General features: G+C 41.1%; 1 protein-coding gene across 1 annotated transcript; it reads left to right on the top strand.

Moving 5' to 3' along the window:
- Positions 1–10,776: 10,776 nt before the first annotated feature.
- On the top strand, positions 10,777–22,021 carry GTSE1 (G2 and S-phase expressed 1; the record flags this gene model as incomplete). The annotated part of the gene is made up of 11 exons (XM_082308866.1): positions 10,777–10,855; positions 11,586–11,649; positions 11,730–12,348; positions 13,569–13,739; positions 15,182–15,326; positions 16,556–16,933; positions 17,124–17,196; positions 17,615–17,863; positions 19,051–19,231; positions 20,375–20,515; positions 21,938–22,021. The coding sequence occupies 11 exons, from the start codon at positions 10,777–10,779 to the stop codon at positions 22,019–22,021; spliced, it is 2,184 nt and encodes a 727-aa protein (XP_082164992.1).
- Positions 22,022–22,934: the final 913 nt, after the last annotated feature.

The raw sequence follows: 22,934 nt of genomic DNA, 5'->3' as shown, positions 1-22,934 counted from the left end.
AAATCCATACTGTTTGCTATTGTTACATTGTATTGTTTTGCTGGGACATGTATAAAACTGTATAGCTGCCTGCATTTTTGGTTTTTTTACAATTACAATTTGTGTACTTACAAGATATTTGGAAGAGTATGCCCCAGATTCTTACACACAGTGTTTGGGAAAACAAAATATATTTTGAGGGAGAGGCAAGTCCGAGTTAGAGTTGAAATGTTATCCACTACAGTAAACAGACAAGCAAACTGACATATAGACCTAGTACTGTCTGTGTTTCTGTATTTAATATGGAAATCCCTGGCTTCTGTTTTGCATTTTAATTTTGGTTAATTCTTCCCTCAATTAAAACACTGTAGTACAAATACCATCCTTTTCTCACCAACCAAATCAATGGCAAAATACTTACCAAGTACCAAGGGAATTACAAGGTTTATCAAAAGAAATGGTTCAGGAGAAATGGCTGTGCTGATTTCTTGATTTAAATATGGTTTTACAGAATGTATCATCTTCTAAAGAGAAATGTGAGGCAGCAGTAAAAAATGGAGCTTGGAAGGGCTTGAGTCTTTTGAAATAAAATGTGTGTAACATCATCATGTGAGAATGACCATGGAAAATAAAAGACTTGTTTTCCTTTTCTGACAGTCCCGTTGGTACATGGAGTATATCACCAGATTTGCTGGCTGAACTGCTGACATTGTTTTTGGTAGCTTAAAATAACAGCAGCCAGGTATGCTTAAACCACAGCCTTTTTTGAACATGTGTAAAACATCAGTCTGGTCTGTTTAATATAGGAGAAATATTAATAAAAAGATAGCTGCGTAACAATTGATACACAAGTTCCAAACTTGGGTTCCTGGTTTCTAATTATTGTCAGTCTGTTTCATTGGCGTAAAAACAGTAAATAGTTTGTTACTGTTGACATGAGTTAAATTATGAAATTGTGATTTACTGTGAGACCCGAATGAGCTCTTTTCATGGGTGGATTTACTGGAAATGATTTTGGGAGCTGAAGCCTCCCCAGTATCCTTCAGTCAGGCAGGTGATTTGGGTCTGTTGGCAGTGAAGACTTGCCGTTGCCCTGCAAGACCACAGTCTTCCCCTAGTCCTAGTTGTATTATCTAAGTTAAACAAATTATTTACAAAAATCTGTAATAAATGTAGATTTTGTTGACCCTGCAAAGTTACGCTTGTCTTTCCGAACAAATTAAAAATTAGTAAATTTGGATCTATCATGTTACTCTTAAATCAACCACCACTGTTTTCCAGCAAAGCAAAAGTTTTAAGGAAAAAAGACAGGTTTTTCAAAACATTTAACATTCTGCTGCTGTTTCCTCTGGACTTTTATATCTCGTCTCTTCTATCACAAGGTGAAAGAGAGGAAGCTGAAGCATTTTCAATACCTTATTTGGATCTCCAGTGCTTCAGAGGCAGCATTACACCTGCAGGATTTATAAATTTAAGAAATAAATCCAGAAGTATGATGTGGTCAGTTGTTCTAGCTTTTCTTTTTTTTTTTAGGTGAGGTGGTTGTTGGTTTGGTTTTGGGTTTTTTTTGCCTGTGCTGCCTTTTTAACATTGTGTATATGACACAAATTGAGTGAAACCAGCAGCCTGTGCTTCTAAAAGGTGATGACTAAAACCTTGTCCACCACAGAACTGATTTTCCTGCTTGAATGCTTTGCAATACATGAGTTTCTTGGGGGGGCGGGGGGGAAGAGGAGACAGGGCAGGCAAGAAACAGACTGTGCAAAGCCGTCTTTTACGACGACTTTGTAATATGCGGTAAAGCCAGCAGGATATTGCTGTTTGAGTTAAAGACGGTTCCCAAGCTTTCAGCCTCGGCAGATCTGATCTATGTCCCAGCTGCTGGCCTGCCCATCACGTAACAGGTACACCTCTGGCATGCAGCAGGGATGCGGACCTATACTCAAGGAAAACTTGCCTGCCCTGTGGTGACGGAGGTAGTCGTCCTCCCCGCGGGGAGGGTGTCCAGTAGCACACCAGGGTCTGCCAGCTGCCTTCACCTGTGGGCTGGCGCACGTGTGCGGGATCAGATGTGTGCCCGTCTCAGGGTTGGGGGAGTGTATATTTTGGCACGTGGCAAATCTCACAGTGATGTGAAAGGGACAGTCAGAGGTTCTTCAGGGGAAGAGAGAAGCAGAGGGCAGGCTGCCTCGCATCAGATGACTCCCAAGTGCTCTGCGGCCGCATCTGCAGGCCACCGTGATGAACGTGGCAGCACAAGCGATGCACGTTCACTGATCTGGCAGCTCAATTTATGAGCTGCAGCCTGTGCATCTCTGAACTCTGTGTTTGACACTAGTTAAACGTGTGTTTCTAAAAGCTACTTACATTAGAAGAAATAACCAATCTGACTTACAAAATCTTAAGCAAAGGAAAAATCCATGTCAGCTGTCAGTGCCCGGTTCCAGGAGTGAACTCCCCTCACCATTAAGTGTGTCCCCTCCCCAGCTCTGTTCACTGGCTTCCTTCCTTCTGGCATCCTGAGATGCTTTCACCTCTCTGCTTTTACTTCACTTTTACTTCACTTTTTACTTTGCCTTTCACAGTTCACATCGGTCTCCTATAGCCTAAGCTTACTCTCTTGCCTTGTGTTTTCAAAGCAGCAGCTTCAGGCCTCCTTCTGTGCCTATTTCAGCTAGCAGAACGTCCCTTCATCATTTTCAAAATAAATGATTATTCAGTACCACTCTTTGACCCGTTGTCCAAACGCCCTTCTCTCCTGCGAAAGCCTTGACGATGGTAAGCTTCCAGCGCGCTGAGGCCATTGCCTGTCACGCAACCCCAATCACCTGGGGTTTTTCGTACTCCTGTCAGAATGTCTAAATCCCCCTCTCTCCTCGTGTACTTCAATGGTACATTTACAAGGGAGCGACCATCCTTTTGCTGTCACTTGTAATATTAGTTCATGCTATATGGTTTATGACTGGGGTCCCTGTGTCCTGGGACAATGTATTTAATGCACTAATGATTTATTGTTTTATTATTCCTTTGTGTGCTGTTCTTCAGAGACCTTCCTCAGGGGTTTGCTCCCACGTTAAGGCATGATGAGGTGGTACCTTAACAAGGGTGTTTGCCTGAGTAGGGTGACACTGGCGGAGTGCTGCAGAGATACAGGAGCGCTGATTCCAGCCTGTTGAGAGCTGACACGGGTGCTGCGCTGTGCTTTGTAAACACTCCTTGAGGTGTGCCACCTAGGCCTTCTCAGAAACGTTTCAGTTTATGTATCCCTCCTGATTATGGATGGATACCAAAATGGGGTACACGATACTTACGAGAATTGTGTTGTCTACAGGTACTATGTAATTACAAACACGTATCTGTCCGTTCCTAAGTGTTCAAAATGTCTTGCAGTTCTTCTTTGTTTATTAGGATACTGTTTGCTAGTTTAGGCAATGCTGAAATTCGGGGGTTAAGCTGAGTTTAAGCTCCAAAGGCTTGGACTATTTTTCCCAACAGCCACTGCCCCTCAGAGCTGCCTGTCCAGTACCCTGAGCTCATCAGGAGTAGACAACCATACAATTAACAAAGAGTTTAACAGAGACTGCCAACTGGCTGTGTTTCCAGAAAGCTTGCAGGTTTTCTGAGTGGCGTTATTTCCCTGAAAAAGTGGGAGTATGGAATGTCCCCCATCAAGGATGGGCTGGTGTATGTAGAGGTTGGTACTGCCATGAGGTATTAACGAATCATAGAAAAGCAAGCAGTGGTTGAAGACAAATTAAATATATTGGTACAGGACTGAAGACTGAGCCAGTTGTTTCTGCAACAAAGGATGCTTACAAATACAGTTTATTTCATGGTTTTATTCCTGAGTTTACAAAGGCATTACCATAAGTTAAAAATACGCAGATGCAAGTCCCATATAAATTCTCTTCAGCAACAGAGACGAGAATTTGACTTGTTCAGAGGTCTTCCTTTGCCTGCAGGATAGCTGGTTTTATTGATTTTTTTTTTCCTATGTTGTTGTGACATGGCAGATTATTGGCCTGCTTATAATGTATGTTTTACCATGGACTGGGACAGGTAATCTTAGCAGAGGTAGAGACTGGACAACTTAAGTTCAAAAATGGAAAGCTGGGGTGGATATACAAAACACTGACCAATAAAAACATAAGTTGAACTCTTCTTCTTGCTAGCATATTGTGCTTAAAGTACGTTTCATATACATGCGAAGGGTAATATAAACATGCGTACAGTGCAAACAGGTGTATGTTATTCATAAAGTCATGTTCTGTACATTGCCTATTAAATTGCTTCACAGATTCAGTTCCACAAGTAGCAACAGTTTAAGCAGTTTCAGGTAAAATGTAATATGCTGAGACCATTTTTTGTACCTCCTGGGTATGGATAATCGACACAAATATTCCTTTAAATATTTGACAAGGAAAGCATATTGCTGCTATAAGGATGAATCCTTTCTTGACCAGGCTCCCCAGATTGCCACTAGAAGGATCACGACAATCACTGTGTAGAGGGTATGGACTGTAGCAAGATCATCTCCATGCTGGTGCTTGAACCCAGAGGTGCCGTGCCAGTTCTCACTTTTGTTCCCATTGGTTTTCTGCCTGCGAGCATGGAGAGACTGTATCCTGTCACAGCAAAAAGCAAGACTAAGATTAAAAATTATTTTTTTTATTAACAGTTCAATAGTGTTTATAACGACGTCCAGAGTGTGCATTGTATCATTGACTAGATTTGGGAAAGAGCTCTTCAAACTGTATGGGGCTAATGAAGTAATTTCCATAATTGGAAATGCAAAACATTTAGCAGCCATTTGGTGTTTCTCTCCCACTGACAGGCAGAGACTGGGTATGGGCTTGTTAGAGGACGCACAGTGCTCTTACTCTTCACTGTTGATACAGATCAGTTGTATGAGAAAAAACATACCCGTTCATTTTGCAGTATTATCAAAGTGGCAGGGTTTAAAAAAAAAGATTACCAGTTTCCAAAGCGTTAATCCATGGGAATAAGCACACCATGTGCTATGTAAGCTTCCCATCCTGCTCTGATAATGTCTTTCTATCTCTGCTTTTCAGGGGGGACTTCCCTCAGCAGTCTAGGTCAAGCTATTCATTAGCCAAAGATACCAATCGGGATTAACTACACAAAGCGTATCTGCAGGATTCTCTGGAATAATATTTCACATTGCTTTGCCACCTTTCCCAAATGGTTTGAAAGGAGAAGTGTTAGCCTATGGTAACAGACCTCCAGTTATCTCCGCTGAAAATTGCCTGCTAAGCCCCAGTGGACCTGCTTCTTTTTTTAAGAAAGAAAAAAATGTTGAATGTCCACAATTCCACCGGAACTGGAAGGCTGAAAGGAGATCAATCAGCTTGTGATTTTCATGTAGCTTAGGGAGGGTCTGAGAAGTATTAGATGTATTACAGCTCTGGTTCATACATGTTCCTGCTGTTATTATCACAGAAGAGTAGGAGTTACCAAAAATGTTACTGCAGATACAGCTTATGAGTGAAAAGCTTTTAAACACAAATTATATTTACATACTTATGCACACTAGGAAGAGAGCTGTCAAAACTGATTTGTTAAAAATGAAAGACTAGGAAGTGCAATCTGCAAAGGTATATGGTATCAAAAAAACAGAAGTTCTACAGATGAGTTTTCACAGAAAGTAGCTGTAGAATTAGAAATAGACATTTCACATTTGTATTAGGACAAGGGCTACCTTCTGCGTTGCGTAACTGCAAATCAAATAGCGTAATTCATGATCCTCTGCCAGCATAATGTGAAGACCACGAGAGGAATATTCTCCCCGTCAGTGGTTTGCTTTCCTATTCCTAGCTGGGGGGAATGCAGTATGTGCAGCTTACCTCCTGGAAGCATTCATGGTGCCTTGGTGATTGCGTTCCCAATGAATCAGATTTCTTCTTGCAGAGAGGAAAAAGTTGTCCTGTTTTATCCTCTTGTTTCCTTGCACAAAAGAGGAAAATCTCCACTCAGTATCAACAAAAAGAATCTTTCTTCCAAGCCCACCAACTTGACGAATGCTAATCTGGGAGCGCTTGATATGTGACAATCAAAGTTCTCAAATTACTGGTTTTCTAAAGCTAATTTTGACATAGTTCTTCAAGAAATTCCCTGGAGCAACTCACAAGGCAAGTAATGAGTAATCCCAACGACTGGCTTCTTTTAGCTGCTGGGATCCCTTCTTATAAACGGTAGCTCGCTGCTAAAGTGTTGCCAAATTCATAGCAACATAAGTAATGCACAGATGGAGGGTGCTGGTGATGAAAAATGCAGGATGAGCTGTAACTTAGAACTACTTCTATTAGATCACAGGCTATTTTTGGGGAAAACTTAGTTCCTTTCTAGAACTGTAATTTGGTTTAACTCGCCTGGAGTGAAATTTCAAGCCACCATCACTTCGATGTGCTCTAATATTCAAATATTTTAATGAAAAAGTAGGTGCCTTATTTAATAATGTGTTGACTTTTATAACACAACCGTATTCAATCAGCAGTCAATAAGCAGTATATCAGCACAAAAGAAAACATCTGGGCATTTAGGGTTGGTAACAAAGCCACATACCTCCTGTTCTTCCCTGACCACCTGGAGCCGTAATTACCAAGAGGCTGTGCCAATGCAGAAGGTCTCCCAAATCTGGGCATTGCATGATTAGCTGGGTTAACGGTGGCTTTAGTATAATGAATCCGACGGTCCAGCAACTATTTATAGGGCTCATGAATATACACATTTAAATTTGTAGTTTATAAAAATAGGCCAAAGGCCTTCTTTCCCAAAACAAAATGTGAACATCATCTTGCATCACCTTTAAACTGCTAAAAAAAAAAAGTAATTTCTCATTTAAATATTAGTTTAAGCTTATTGCCACATATAACTGGTGTTAAGACAAATCTGAACTTGTAGTTCTGGTGCATTTCTAAAGGCTTTTGCCTTTCCTTCCATTAGCATTTATGTTTTTATATAAAAAAATTGGTTCCTTTAGTTTTAGTCAAACAATTGGGAATTTCCAAATATGTCTTAGGATATCACACTCCAGAAATTCAAGACTGAGCTTGTTTACTCATACTCTTATCTGTCTTAAAACTCTTTTCCATAAATAACATGGAGACTGCGCCATTTAATGGAAACTAATTGAGTCTCCATTTCCTTTAAGTAAACTTGTTACAAGACTAGTACCTCAATGTGCATTTCAATAGAAGTGCACGTGCTGGTTACTTCTAACAGCTCTGTGAGTAAAACTGTGTCACTGGAACCAGTGGAGCTACCCAGGACGTCATATCATTCTTCATTATTACTAACACATTAAATATAGAAAAATAGAAATATTACAATGACTTGGAGGAAGAAATTCAGACATCAGTGAAGAATTACTGACTTGAATCACTTCTAGCTTTTTCCGACCTGATCCTGAGAATACTGGCAGTTACAACTTTTGGATTCTGGTTTCTTAAATAAAACATACAGAGTGGTAGATGCTGCAGTAAAAGCTGTACACTGAATATTTCCTGTAAGTATTTAGTTTCCTTCATACATTTTTTCTACTTCAGTCCTAAGATCTATAGCACTTACAGCCTATTTGCCCTTTCCCCATTAGTTTCATCTTGGTTTTCTGTTTCTTATTGATGCTTTCACTTTTTGACTGAACTAAGCAAAATGAGGTATGTGCAAGCCTCATCTCAGAAGTGTGAGATTGTTGATTTTTGGTCATATAATAAAATCTGGACATCTCCCAACTTTTATTCTTCTATTGTATCATAATTTTCTTTGTGGAAAATTATCCTTCATAATGCCCATGGCCCAGTTTTGTTAATACAGCCAGGGACCCTTGCTCAACTTACTGAAAAAAGAATTGCTGTTGAGCTAGTAGCGAGACATTCTATAGGCTAAAGCAATGCAAGAGAAGAACGGTAGGTAAAATCATAGAACTGAAATTGTTACATCAGTAATAGCAATTCAGGGACCCATGAGAAAAACACCGAAGAGAACAGGTATAAAATCCTGAGAGAAAAAGCGGGAAGACAGAAGCTCTGTAATAATGAGGATTGGTCTGTTTTACGAGCAACAAAGCCTGACACTTCCCCACCTGACGGACCACCACCTGCCAGGAGGGAGGAAAGGTGGGAGGTGAGCATGTTAATACTCAGCCTAGTGGCCTATTTGTCCCAGCCATTTACTGTGCGTATTAGCCAATACATAGGATACTCGCTATATACTCAAGTTGCATATACACTGCTTGCAGGGCTCCAGGAAAGATACCGAAATATAAGTGGCCAAGTAGAGAAAGGGTTACAAAATACTTTGTCTATATGAAAATCTGCAGGTTACAACTAACCATTCTTATTCAACTGCTAGATTCCAGTCCAGTGATTTAGTTAGTCATCCTGAAATACTCAGAATACATCACTCGACTGCAATTTCTGAGAAAACCCTAAGGACTGCACAGCATTAAATGTCAGAAGAATTGTGGAAGAGTGGTGTCTTCCTGGTGTTTCTTACTGACATGGGTCTACTTTTAAAGCTATTCTATTGGTCAGCCCATATTAATTGGCAGTAGTCAGGACTGACATCCAGGAATCTCGCTATTCCTTATGTCAGCTTAGCAACAGGTACATATCCCTTTTGGTGCAGCTAAGTTACTCGGACAGTCATATCCAGCAGAGGTGTGGAGGAAACAAAACAAGTTCATCTGCACCCTCCACTGTAACAGGCATGGCAGCTGTGCTGGGAGTCACTCCGAGGCCCTGCACCCCAGCAGGGCTCTGAAGCCAAGTGCTTCAGGAGTGCCCAGACAACTCCTGGGCTCCCTGCAGGTCCTGGCTGCAGGTCTGCAGGTGCCTACTGCGGACACCAATCTCCCCACACAGCAGGCACACAGAGGCTTTCCCTTCCATTGCTGCCACCACCACGGCTGCCGAAGTCAGCCAGGCAAACCGGGCTCTGCAGCGACAAGCCACGGGGACGAAACAGCAAGGCCGCGGCCTGCACTTGAGGAGTGGAAAGCGCCAAAGGAGCGGCCTGGCCTGCGAGGCTGAGCGGGGCAGCAGGGGCCGCAGCCCCAGACGTGGCTGCTGGCAGCCATCGGGCCACCCCACTGGCACACACAGCAGCCTGCTGGCCTTGGGTGCTGTGACGCTCCAGAGGCCCATCTCTAGTTCTACCAGCCCGTGAGTAATTACATATATTTAATCTGTTAAAAGCTGGCCGCGGTAAGTGGGCGAGGCCCAGCAGCGGGGAGCAGGCCCGGCACTGAGGCGCAGCCCTCGCGGCGGCCGTTGGGGAGCCCCGGCCAACTACAACCCCCAGAATGCCCCGGGGCCGGGGGGGGGCCGGTATCGTTTGAACCTGCCAATGAGGGCGCGCGGGGCGCGTCACGTGAGGGGGGCGCGATTTCAAACGTCCAGGCGGCATCGCGGCGCTGGTTCCTGCTCGGCGGCCCCGCGGAGGTGAGCGGGGCCCCGGCCCCTTCCCCGGCGTCGCGGTGCGGTGCCCGGTGGCCTTCCGCCGCGGCCCGGCTGCGGAGAGGCCGTTGCGGTGGGAAGGGCCTATGCGAGCTCGCCTGGGGTGGAGCGGTGGGAGGTCGGCGGGCGGCTCCTCGCCGGGCTCCGTGCGGCTTGGGAGCGGCTCCGCGCACGCCGGGCAGCTTCTCCTGCCCCGGGGTGTGTGCGTGGGGTCCCTCGGCTGCGCTGGGCTCTGCTGAGCTGCCCCGAGAGGGACCGGCCCGGGTAGGCCCGTGCGCGGCCTTAGTCCGGCGGCACCGCATGAGGTGCTGCTCGTGAGGGTCTCCTGGCTGACCTCTCGGCGAAGGCAAGGGCTCGTGTTACGGTAGGGGCGAGGCTACCTTTGCTCACAGGAAGATCGTATTTGATGGGTTGCTGTCCACAAATGAACGACAGCGCGCGTTTCCCCTTCAGAGCAGAGAGGTGCTGGGTCTCGGTTATGCCAGTCTCGAGTCAGTGCTATGAACAGGTTTTTTTAGCCTGTGGGGTGGCAGTGCTCTGCTGCAACTGTCCAGCTGTGCTGTCCGTTGCAGCTGTATTCGCATAAGGAGTTCAGTTGCTGAACACAGAGTTTGCGTTAAGGAATTTCAGAAATCCTAGGCATCGCTGTTGTATTTGAAGGCTTTTTACAGAGGTTGCAACACTTTATGTATACATAGTCTCAGATAATTCGATAGCACGTTTCAAGAGAGGATGCTGAAGTATGGTGAAGTGTGTAATATCCTGTAAACTATGTCCCTAAACGTAAGAACAAGTCTTATGAGGAGCAGCTGAGGGAACTGGGGTTGTTTAGCCTGGGGAAAAGGAGGCTGAGGGGAGACCTTATCGCTCTCTACAACTACCTGAAAGGAGGCTGTAGTGAGGTGGGGGTCGGTCTCCTCTCCCAAGTAACAAGTGATAGGACGAGAGGAAACGGCCTCAAGTTGCACCAGGGGAGGTTTAGGTTGGATATTAGGAAAAACTTCTTCACCAAAAGGGTTGTCAAGACTGGAACAGGCTGCCCAGGGAAGTGGTTGAGTCCCCATCCCTGGAGGTATTTAAAAGACGGGTAGATGTGGAGCTTGAGGACATGGTTTAGTGGTGGACTTGGCAGTGCTGGGTTAACTGTTGGACTGGATGATCTTAAAGGTCTTTTCCAACCTAAACGTTTCTATAACATATAAGAGTCTTCAAAGCGAATGTTTACCTCCTTGCTAATTTGGCAGTATCATAAAATTCTGTGACCTTATTGTTGTTTTTTTTTAAACCTAAAGCATAGCTAATTCTGTGTTTTCCAGACACTATGGAGGAAGGAAAAGAAATGGCAGCACATTGCTCCAGTCATGCGACTGAAGAAAAAATGGGTGTTTGCATGAGCAATGGTAGGTGGAGAACATGTTGGGATATTCTCTACCTGGTGTATCCCTTATTAAAAGTTAAGACAGTTCAGATCAATAGACCTCTTGTATCTGCTTTATATCTCGTTCTGTGTACTTGTTTCCTTGCATGGGCTGCTGCTGCCAGTCTCAGACTTACAAGCCTCCTCAAGAGCTTGTGGAGTACTAGTGCTAGAGCATGTGTAGTAGTCACGTGATGTCATCAATGTTTCTTCTATATATCTCATCTGAGCTCCTCCCTTTTCCTTATCTGACAGCTGTGGATTCAGTTAATATTTAGTGTATATATTAGCTAATAACCAAACTAATCTTTCTCACTGGCTCCTATTACTGTCCTGTGGTGATCTGAACCAGAAAAGAACTGACTGATAGCATAACTGCATTCTCATAGAGCTCTAGATTCTATATTCTCACTTTTCTTGTTTGGAGGCTGCTGATACCCTTTCCCACAGCCAGATCCCATGTTCCTATTACGGATGCTTAGAAATTAGCATTGAGATCTTTTGATATTTGAGCATCTATCACAATTATGATCATATTCACAGCTGTACCTTCAAATTCTTTGACCTAAACCATGTTTTTATTATTTTAATTATTTAAACTTGGTAGCTAAAACTTTCTTTGCCATCTGACATCAGCCTCACCAAATTGTCAAAGCATAATGCAATAATTTTTATTGCAAATCCCCACTGTGACAAAGTCCTTGTTGCTATAGTTTCAGGCTTTCCTCTTCTGACTGATGAAAAATTTGATTTTGACCTTTCACTCTCTCCAGCAAGGTAAGTAAAGGGTCTGCAGGTAAATATACCTTTAAAGTGGACACATGTAAGGTGCTGGGCTGACTTATTTTTCTTCGTAGTGGAAATGAAGATGAAGTTTTTGTTGGACCTTTGGGACACAAAGAAAAATGTATTGCTGTCAATATTGAAGCAAAAAAAAGTGTCGAAAAAAAGAGTGCACCTGCTTCTGATGATAAACTCATGTGGAGCCCACTTACAGGAGAGAAATTTGTGGAAATTTTCAAAGAAGCTCATTTGTTAGCACTGCAAATACAGACTGGAAGCAAGAATGAACAGACTAAAATAAGCCAATCAGAAGAACAGGAAAACAAGATTATAGAAAAATTTGTGGAGGACTCAAAGTCAAAATTGAAAATACTGAGAAACCAAAACATAGAGAAAAGTCCCAGGGCTGTTAAAAGGGAGACATACTGTGTGTGGGAGAGCCCAGCATGTCAGCTGCCACCTTGTTTTCAGAAGGAATCTGATAAACTTTTGTCAGATGACAAAACACATGCTCTTCATACTCCTCCAAACAGAAGCCCTGTTAAAATTCATGTATCTCCTACAAAAATTGCCAGTTCATCTCTGACACAAGAACCGAAAACTAAGGAAAGAAATACGAAGGCAACTGGCAAACTGCCAATGGCAAAACCTTCTTCTACTCTTGGAAAAAGCAATTTGTTGACTATTGAAAAGGTAAAGACAGCTTCTGGGCAACAGTGTTTTCTTTAAACATGGCCTTTGTGTGTGTTAGGAATGTTTAAACTGTCTACAAGCTTTTATTTTTAAAAGCGAACTTTAATCTTCTGATGTTTCTCTACCTCATAAGATCCTTAGGCAGGAAACGTTATTATATATAAAGAAGAAAAGTCAGGGCAGATGCTATGGTATAGCAGCCAATCTATTATGACAATGTAGAGCAAATTTCTTTTCCATTGTGTTCTGGTTTTGTGAATACCGTCATTCCTGGGTTCTGTTTAAACACTGTTTTGTTGCTGGTAAAATTACTGCACTGTTCTTAGTGACTTAATCTGCAACAATGGCTTTGTTTACTGTTAACCCTTGTCAAGGGAGGTGAAGGAGGGGGAATCCACAATTATTTTGATAGGACAGGAAAAATCTTTTCGCTCTAGTTCTGTCCACAACTTGTCTCAATCATGAAAAGCACTGATTAATGGTATTACATTTAGGATGTGGCTATGTGACCAACTGAAAATGTATTCCAGGATAGCATGGAAACAGTTGTGTTAGTGACCTTGTGTGCACAAATCCCAGTCTCTAGATAGAATATCTTCTGATTTTATTGCTTTACACCTTATTGCTTAGGCTCCAGTATGTACTGCAGATTTTACTGAAAATGTAGTATTGACTCCTTGGGGACTATCACCTATAGAAAACATGAGACCCTTTGATTCCTTTGTGGTATAAGTCTCTTCTTGATTTTGGGTGCTATAAGAAAAGGAACAGTCTTAAAGCTTTGACTAGCTAAATTGTACCCCACTGTCTAAATAGACAGTTTGGATGATGCAGTCTACTATTGTAATATCTCATCTTTTGGAAAGCTAGAGTAAAGCAGAAGAATATGAATTAAATAGAGATCTCATAGTTGTAAGGAACAGCTGTTACAGTATGTAGATGAACATGATTATATGGAATTTGTGCTGATGAATTGTTGCAGAACTGTCCTTAGGTTGATGTCCAATATCTGGGTTCAAGCATGTTCTAGTACTTAGCAAATACATTCACTAGACTGACTTTAAACTATATTAGTCTAAAGACTAAGGACTTGACTGGGTTCAAAGGCTTCTTCATTGACTGTTGTCTTGGTTTCTTAACAAAACCAATTTGCGTAAAAAGCTTTATAGTGGTTTCTAAAAACACTAGTAGCTTTTAAAATGTTGCATTGAAATTTGCAGCCCAAACCAGGAAAACATACTAGTATTTCTACAAAAAGAGACTTGAACAGCATGGGATCATCTGAAGATCTAATTTCTGATATATCTAGTGCTGCTTCAGATGTCTTTGAGTCTTCGTTCAGTGGCAGTTCCTCAGCACAAGACAAAAAAGCCCTTCCTGCACCGAGTAAGGTAATGGCAAGCATTCTTAATATGAAAATAATTTTTGTGATGTTCCGATAAAAAGAAAAAACTGAATACAGTTTACTTTCTAATTTAAAGCTACATTGTTGTGTATAATGGTTTTAAGGAAAAGTAGTCTCTGTTCTGTAATTGCCATTCTTGAATGTGTGTTCTAAGTCTATAACACAATGAACATACTTAAGAGCAACTATAAATGTGTTGGATTAACAAGCATTACCTTTCTTTTTAAAGCACTAGCTGCAGGTAAGTGATCAGCAATTTTCTCAGAGAAACAAAGTTTTTGATGTGTGTAGTTAACATATGTACCATATGAAAAGGTTGCCATAACTTGTATGAAGGTAGAATACCTATAGCTGTCAGGAGTTGTTTTGAAGCTTTAGGCACCTGCTTCCATGCTGCATGCCACTTCACAGAATCACAGAATGGTTGATGTTGGAAGGGACCTCTTGACGTCATCTGGTCCAACCTGCTCAAGCAGGGCCACCTAGTCAGTTGCCCAGGACCATGTCCAGACAGCTTTTGAATATCTCCAAGGATGGAGACTCAACAACCTCTCTGGGTGACTTGTGCCAGTGCTTGGTGATCCTTCCAATAAAAAAGTGTTTCCTGATGTTTAGAGGTAGAACCTCCTGTGTTTCAGTCTGTGCCCATTGCCTCTGGTCCTGTCATTGGACACCACTGGACACTGTCCTTTCAGATATTTGTATATATTGATGAAATCCACCTTCAGCCTTCTCTTCTCTAGGCTGAACAGTCCCAGCTCTCTAAACCTTTCCTCAGATGGGAGATGCCCAGCTCTCTAAACCTTTCCTCAGATGGGAGATGCTCGAGTCCCTTAATCATCTTAGCGGCCCTTTGCTGGACTCCTTCCAGTAGCTCCAAATCAGTCTCTGGGAGTGATTGGAAGAGAGGAGCCTGAAACTGGACACAGATCTTCAGGTGTGGCCTTCCCAGTGGTGAGCAGAGGGGAGGATCACCTCTCTTGACCTGCTGGCAACACTCCTCCTAAAGCAGCCCAGGATACCATTAGCATTCTTCGCTGCAAGGGCACATTGCTGGCTCATGTTCAACTTGTCCACCAGCACTCCCAAGGGCCTTTTCTGCAAAGCTGCTTTCCAGCTGGTTGGTGCCCAGCATATACTGGTGTCTGGGTGGTACTCCATTTATTCTTTAATCCCTTTAAGCCCATACTCAAGTTTGTGGCAGGAATAAAAATAACAGTCCACCTCCTAGATCTGATGTTCCAGTTCTGTATAATAACCTGGATGTAATGTAATGTTTCTAAGAGAATTCACTTTTTAAACTGTAATCTGAGGAAGGAGCTTCTCTGAAATTCACAACTAAAAAGCTATAATACCAAGAAAAAGCATGGTAAAATAATGTGTTAAATAGGTTTTTTGCTTTTGAATAAACTATATTCTCTGATTCAGCCTGGCTTAAAGAAGATAACACATCTGAAACTTCCTGGTGTTGCCAGTGGTCTCACAAGAAAGACTACTTCATCTTTGTCATCAGTTTCCAGCGTGAACTCAAGTCTGAATTCAAGTTTACCTATTTCTCCCATAGGAAAAAATGGTAATCACTCTTACTGTAGATTTGTGCCACAAATCAATTTTGAAGTAACTAAGCATGTCTTGGACTGTGGGTTTGGATATGTTTTAATGGTGTCCAGTACATACAAGCAGTAAGAAATGTGTTTAATGGAGAATAAGTTTTTGTAGGCTAGCCTAATAAATCCCTGTGGACTAAAGAAATCTTAGACTTCTATCATTTGTAAAAACTAGATTCATGTAAGCCTGATGCCTACATGTGAGGGTCTGACACAGCTAGAAATTAAGCAATGCCTCAGGAAACCTGTTCTTTTTGTACATTATCTTCTCTATTATAGCTAAGTATGTGAGCTTCTGAATGCTGTGAGCTTGTCTAACTTGAATTAAAAAAAAAAAAAAAAAAACAAACAAACAAACAAAAAACAAACCAAACCCAACACCAAAACAACTGAAATACGGAAGGAAGGTGGAAGGCCTAGTGCTGAGTTTCTGTAAGCCTAATAAAAGAATGAGTTTTACTTGAGCAGGTTGAAAAAAACTCTGGGGACATAACTGAATACAACCAAGAGGCTTATACTATAATGAAGACATCAATTTGACCCTTTCAGTAAGCCTCAAAGGATCAGGAAAATCATCTCCTAAAAATACTGACAGATGTAAGCGCTACAGTTCTTGGAGATCTATCAAGATACCTAGTTACTGCAAATTTTTATTTTGTACTTTGTTTCTGGGTGGATAATAATATATCAGTAAAAGTTAAAGAACTATTTTATATGATGGAAGTGTCCAGTCAAGATTCATCCTATTAATGAAAGTAACCTACCGACTAAAAGTAAGAACCATGCAGAAAACTGAGAAAAGCACTTGTGGGTAGTTCACCCTGTGGTGTTAATCAGTGTAACTTGAACCTTCTTGAATGCCTGCTTAAGGGAACAGAGCCAACTGTTGGGAGAAAATGTTGAAAATGTAACTCGAACCTGCAAGCTGTTTTGGCATTTCTTGAAGAATATTCTTTGACTTGATTGCAGTAATTCAGGAATTTGGTGAGGAGACTTTCTAAAACAGACAAAATTGCTGGAGAATTCCGGGAGTAATTTTTCAGTAGTTGTATGTGTTCCCCTTAAACTTGAGTTGTTTGAACATAAGTGCTGTAAATTGCTGTTTTTCTTTCCTGTGTGAGTCTAATTATTCTGCTTAGTCAAAAACTTTGCAATAACTGATGATTCAGAAGTATAACGTAACCTTCTATTTCAGGAAAATCAAGCATGTCTTCAAAAGCTAGTGTGAGTGGCTCTAAGCTTTCATCTAGTACAAACAGGCTGGCCCTTGTCAGACCTACCAGAGTGTCATCCCTGCAGGCTGCCAATACTGAGAAATCCAGGAAGCAAGCAAGATCAGCTAGTATTCCCAGAATATCTAGTGCTGTAAGCTTGGCTAAATCTTCAGCTTCTGCAACATCATCTGAGGCTGTAGGCAGTGGAATTCAGAGGCTGAGCTCTGTTCCCAGTCTGCAGAAGCTATGTCAGCAGAGCAAAGATGGAAGTGCAACAAAAGGAAGCCTGTGTCCAAAGCCCATGGCTAGAGTTTTGTCCGTTCCTACAAGTCAAACTAAGGTTCCAGTGAAGACCGGAGGTAAGCACATACTTTGCATGACCTGTCTTCTAGCTTGGCTATAAAAAGCAAATGTTACCTTGAATGCTTATTTGTTTCATTACACTTCTGTCCACCTCTTGGAAGGAATTAGTATTTTAACTGAAAGGTATCTGTTATAAAAAAAAAAAAAAAAGATGTGGATACCAATTAACAAAACTTTTCTCTTTAGATACGCCACCAAACAAATCAGCACCAAAAGCAACGCCATCTCTTGGATTAACATTTTGTGGCACGCTTGGAAGGTAGGGCTTAACTGAAAATTGAATGTACTGAGGCACACTTCTTAGAATGCAACATGGTTGGGTGTCGCAACTGTCTTTAAAAGTTCTAACTTGATTGTCTAGTCCCTTGAGACCCTCCAGGTTAGCTGTGTTAATGCCTATTAGAACTGATTTAAAAAAAAAAAAAATCCCCACCCCAAAACTAAACCAACTGCCCCCCACTCTCTTCAGAAGAATAAGGTTTTCTTTGCAGTGCTAAACAGAGTCATTCAGAAAAGAACTCTTATGAAGTAAAGCCCTTACTATGCTGTGTTTACCAACTTTATGATGATTACTGTTCGCTTACCGACCAAAGGGAAACTGGTTTCTATTGTTTGGTAGAATAGTTTGAATAAAACTGTTTCTAGAGGTTTTTGGCTAATGCATGTTCCTTTTTTAGTGCCATGGCAGTCAGCACTCCTTTGAAAGCCTCAGAAGATGTGATCTTTCAGAATTCTTGTTTTCCTGAGAGGGCTGTCTCCATGACTCCTGCCAGTCTGAAACGGTCTGGCTTACCTACACCTGTTCGTCGTGTCTCAGGATTTCCAGCGGTGACTCCTAAAACTGCACCAAGAATGGCATTTTCTCCACATGCTGCATCTGTTCGCCAAAATTGCAGCTTTTCTACCAAAAAGGCTCTTACAGCTGGGTAAGAGAGAAACCTCCATACATGAAATGAGTATTGTAGGCAAACTGCCTCTAAATGAATTTTAATGATGACTTTCAGGTTTCAAGGACCTCTGCTAAATGTTAGAATAAAGCATTTGAGCATAGATGCGGTATGTGCCTAATAAAGATTTATATCTTGTGACTAGTAAAATACTATAAGCCTTACTGAGATGAGTCAATATCTAATGTTAAAGAATTATAATCTCCAATAGGAAATTATTTGTATTTCTTGAGCTAGCAGGCAACTTAAGACTTTTATCTGATGCTCTGACTGAAAACAGATTTGGCGTTGGCGTTATTTTGCTATTGCCTTCTGATGAAGGGAAGTAGCTGGTTAAAATACATATTGCTCTTAACTTTGTTTTATGCTGTTGCCAGTGCTTCTGTAAAATTACACTTTGTTAAAGCATCAGTCAAAAAGCCAAGGATTTCATTGACTGACCTTTAGTTTCTGATCAGATTTACCTATGTTTCATTTGAAATAATTGCTTGCAGAATGGGTGAATCCTACACTGTTGTTAATTATGTTTGTTTTCTGTGAAAATAACATTGCCTTCTTCATATTATCAGGCCAACATCTTCTCACAAGTGCCATATCATGGTTGGTGGAAATGAACAGTATTAAAGCAGGAATGATTCATGGCTAGAAAACTCTTCCTGTATGTTATGTTACTTAGGCTAAATGTCCAAAATAGTCTTTTCTCCCAAGGAAACAATTACTCTCTCTACAATGACTTTATCATACTAATCAACCCCTGGGCCTCCAGCTGGTGTCAGTACTTCCTCTCAGCAGGGACTGAAGTGGGTTGCTCAGTGATATGCAATATCAGTACTTGTTTGCTAGTTGTTTCTTCAAAGTCTAAAAAAACCAAAATCCCATGTGTAAAGTTTAGGCTGCATGTACATGTCAATTTAAGATTAAATTCTTCATCATCCTAAAGTCATTAGCTCTTTTTTTTTTTGCATGGGTAGCCTATAAATTTGTTGCAGCATGAAATATCTTGTATTTTGCAGGTAACTAGCATACTTTTGGATGAAAATATGGGAAGCCTTTTCTTTTGGTCATTAAAACTTGGGGCAAAAATGAGGTTAGGGCATTGGCTTGTCTGTCTTTAGTGGTTCATGCTGATTAAAGAACTCAATTATTGCTGATGCTCTTTTCCCTAGCTCTAAACAGACAAAAGAGAGTAAGACACAGATATCTTCTTCAGAAGATGATATATCTCCTCCACCTGTGCTACCTCTTGCACTTAACTTCTCACCAGAAAAAACTGCTACAGAAGTAGTAGAAAACAAATCAAAAGAGGCTGAAGTACAAAATCAGCTGGCTGAAGAGAAACAAACTGAGGTAAGAAATGACAATACATTTTTCTACAGAACTACTAAGTAAACTGCTTGAAAATAAATTATTTCAAGATGAGGGATAAGTAGGAAAACCACTTCAGTACACACGAAGTTAAAAATGGATTAATGCTAAGCGTGTGCACCCTCTAGTGCCTATTTTTATCGCTGAACATCTGTTCAGAGTTTCCACTAAGTTTGTTCCCATCTCAAAGCTGAAGGGTCAAATACTTGCAGATTTCGTATCAAATTTCCACTTCTGGGTAAGTGCTGTGAAATCCTTGTGGATTTGATTAGAAAAGCAGTGTCTCAGGGCAGTTCCAATTGCAGCCATAAAGCCCTTTTAGGAAAAAAAAATGCACTGCTGTAGCTGAATTCAATCACTTAACAGCAGCGCAAATCAGCATACAATGAGTGAGAATTAAACCCAAAGCCCGTGTAGTAGTAAACTTAATTAAGTGTCATGTACTTAGTCCAGTGAACGTTTTTGCCCTCTCCCAAGAATCTACTGGCTTCACATTGAAAGCTTGCGCTCCACAGGCATTAAGGAGAAAGGACTGAACTGGTAGTTCTGAAATATTAACCTGTCAAAGTGGCTATTGATTTACAAATATTCAGGTGTAGAATAAATTGTAGATTAATTACTTGATGTTATTGCATCAGTGTTTTCCTTGTTAGCTTACTTGATGACATGAAGTATCTGTTATAGAATTGCTTAGCACATGTATAGAGTAGTTAAATGGGACAAAAGCATAACTAAAGTTTGGAGCTCTACAGAATAGTTTGTATGGCTAAATAATACTGCACAATAATTGTAGTCAAGTAATTTAAATATTAAGAGATTTATTACTCTTCTATTTTAAATTTTGCTCAACTCTGCTTTTAAGTGAAAAATTGTTTCATGCCCCAAGGAGCTCTTTTGCTTTGTCTCACTGCATTTTCCCTATTTGTGATGCCAGCCATTGGCAGAGCAAGAGCTGAGATTTTTACACTGTGTGCAAACAATCCTGCATGAAAAATACCGAACCTGTAAATTAAGCCTGTCCTGTGATTAGCTGTATAAGCTAAATTGACTGCCTAAATTTTTGTGAAGGAAGCATGGAGAACAGAGGGGGGAAAACCTGAACTATCTTTTTTTTTTTTTTTTAAGGCCTTACTGGTAGATGTTGGAGTAGAAAAATCTCTCCCACATGCTTTGGAATGTGAAAGTAGACCTCTGATTGACCTTTCCAATACTCCTGAAGTGAATAAGATTACTCCTCTAAAGCCTATATTCTCAGGGCAGGTAAAGGTAAGTTATATTCATAGAATCATAGAATGGTTTGGGTTGGAAGGGACCTTAAAGATCATCTGGTTCCACCCCCCCTGCCATGGGCAGAGACACCTTCCACTAGACCAGGTTGCTCAAAGCCCCATCCAACCTGGCCCTGAACACTTCCAGGGATGGGGCACCCACAACTTCCCTGGGCAACCTGTTCCAGTGCCTCACCACCCTCATAGTGAAGAATTTCTTCCTTATATCTAATCTAAATCTACCCTTGTCCAGTTTAAAGCTGTTACTCCTTGTTCTATCACTACGTGCCCTTGTAAAAAGTCCCTCTCCAGCTTTCTTGTAGGCCCCCTTTGGGCACTGGAAGGCTGCAGTAAGGTCTCCCCGGAGCCTTCTCTTCCCCAGGCTGAACAACCCCAGCTCTCTCAGCCTGTCTTCATAGTCTTCTGGTGCAAATATGCTACCAGAAAAATGCCAACTGGCTGCATATACTTGTCTGCAGAACAGCTCCACAATACTGTAAGAATTATTTAATATTAGCTCAGTATGTTCAATATGATACTACATACTAAGGTGCTCTTAAGCAAAGAGAACGTAATGTTTAAAATCAAACAATGTGCTCTAAACTAGAGCTCAGTGAGCAATCTGCAAGTAAGAAAAGGAGGAGGATGGAGAAAGAACTTAGTGCTTAAAGCAGTTGTTAAAGAATGAAACTGTTCTGAAGCACGAAGTGAATGCTGTCTTCAGTAGAGTAGGCATGCTGACTCGTTTTCCTTTTCTTGCAAATTTTCAGTTCTTGGCAGCAGCAGCTCATTTTCAGCAAAAAAGCAAGGCTGTCTCTCCTGTTTAACTCCTCTCTGAATCCCCTCCTTAATTGAAAGATGTGTGTTGGAATTACTCTTAAATTTGACAAGCATTTCTGGGCAAGTGTTTTTTGTACACTAGTGGCTTGCAGGTAGATATGCCTTTAGGTATTGTCAGATGAATGGTGCTAACTGTGAGGATGTAGCCTTTGATGACATTAGATGTAGTTGCGATCAATTTAGTATCAAGTCCTTCAAAGTATCTCAGAAGAGGATCACACAAGTCTGACTTCAGGGGGCATGTTCAGAGGAGTTCAGAAGTGCTCTGCCCTGCCTGGATGCCAGTGTCACTTGAATATGCATAGTAGTGAAACTTAGGAGAAAAGCCTTTTAGGCTTTTAAGGTGAGTATGGGCAATAACCACCTTGTGAGAAGCTTGTGCTTGTCTAAGGAGGAGCTAGATGTTTAAAAACCTGAACCTAAAAGCTTGAGCATGGTGCTTGTATCTGTCTTCTGGATACTAATAGGAATCCTAATAAAAAAGAAGTACTTGAGAAGACTATGTTAATAGAGATTATTGCTTCTAGTAGTTAAGACAACAGCTGACTACAATAGCTAAATTTTATTGTTTTTCTTTCAGCTAATTGATTTGAGTTCGCCTCTTATCACTCTGAGTCCTGATGTAAACAAAGAAAATCTGGATTCCCCTCTACTGAAGTTCTGAACTTGAGTTGAAATGAAGAATTCTTGGCATCTGTGATCTTTAAAGTGTTTAGGTGTTACTCTTCACTCATACAGTTTTTTTTTTTTTTGAAGATGGTACAGATTATCTGATGAACTGCATTAACACAATAGAATTCTAACAGTCTTGATATAGTCAAACCAAGTCTGATTAATGGTTCTGCTCATGGATGTGCTGCAATGTATTTAAACTGTGTTGCTCTAAGGCAAAAAGGGATATTCTCTGTATTGGTAGCCTGTCTCTATTTCCTACCAATTATCCCTTGATTCCTTATCCCCTGTGTGTAATGAAGATTTAATTTAAAATAAATGAGTTGTTTACCAGACTGTTGTTCAAAATAGCAACCTTTTTATTACAGGCTTTTATTAGACTCTTTTAGTGTTTCACTAACAAATGTTAAGATGTAGGTAAAGCTGGTGGACTTCAGGGTGGTTTTTCATACAAAAGTGTAGCCAGTTTGGAAATAAACGTTTTACTGTTGAATGCTAATGGAATACACTAACAGCAACAGCTGAATTTGTGTGATTCAAAGGAGAAAGCAACAGCTTGTTACTGCCAGATGGTTTAGTCTTGACATTTGAAGGTTAGACTTGAACTTTCTCACTCTCAAAGACTAGAAAAACACTTTCTTGCCTGAATTTGCCACACTTGGATAATACATGGAGATTTGAAATACAGGGAGGTGAATGGAAATGGAAATGCACACTGTAGTAGCCCGTAAATGTTGAAGCAACAGGCCTGCCTCGGAGACTAGAGACTTCTGCCGTGTATGTACTAGCTTAATATATTTATGAAAGTTTATCAAGAGATGGAAATGGATTTTCAGCTCTTTGTATTAATTCAAAAAGTGGTGGAATTTGGAGACTCCAAGTGTTTAAATAGGTAGAAGGGTTCA

Source organism: Platalea leucorodia, assembly GCF_965183815.1.
Source record: "Platalea leucorodia genome assembly, chromosome: 4".
Lineage (NCBI taxonomy): Eukaryota > Metazoa > Chordata > Aves > Pelecaniformes > Threskiornithidae > Platalea > Platalea leucorodia.
The sequence above is the reverse complement of the archived record's forward strand: the minus strand, read 5'-3'. Positions and strand labels throughout refer to the sequence as shown.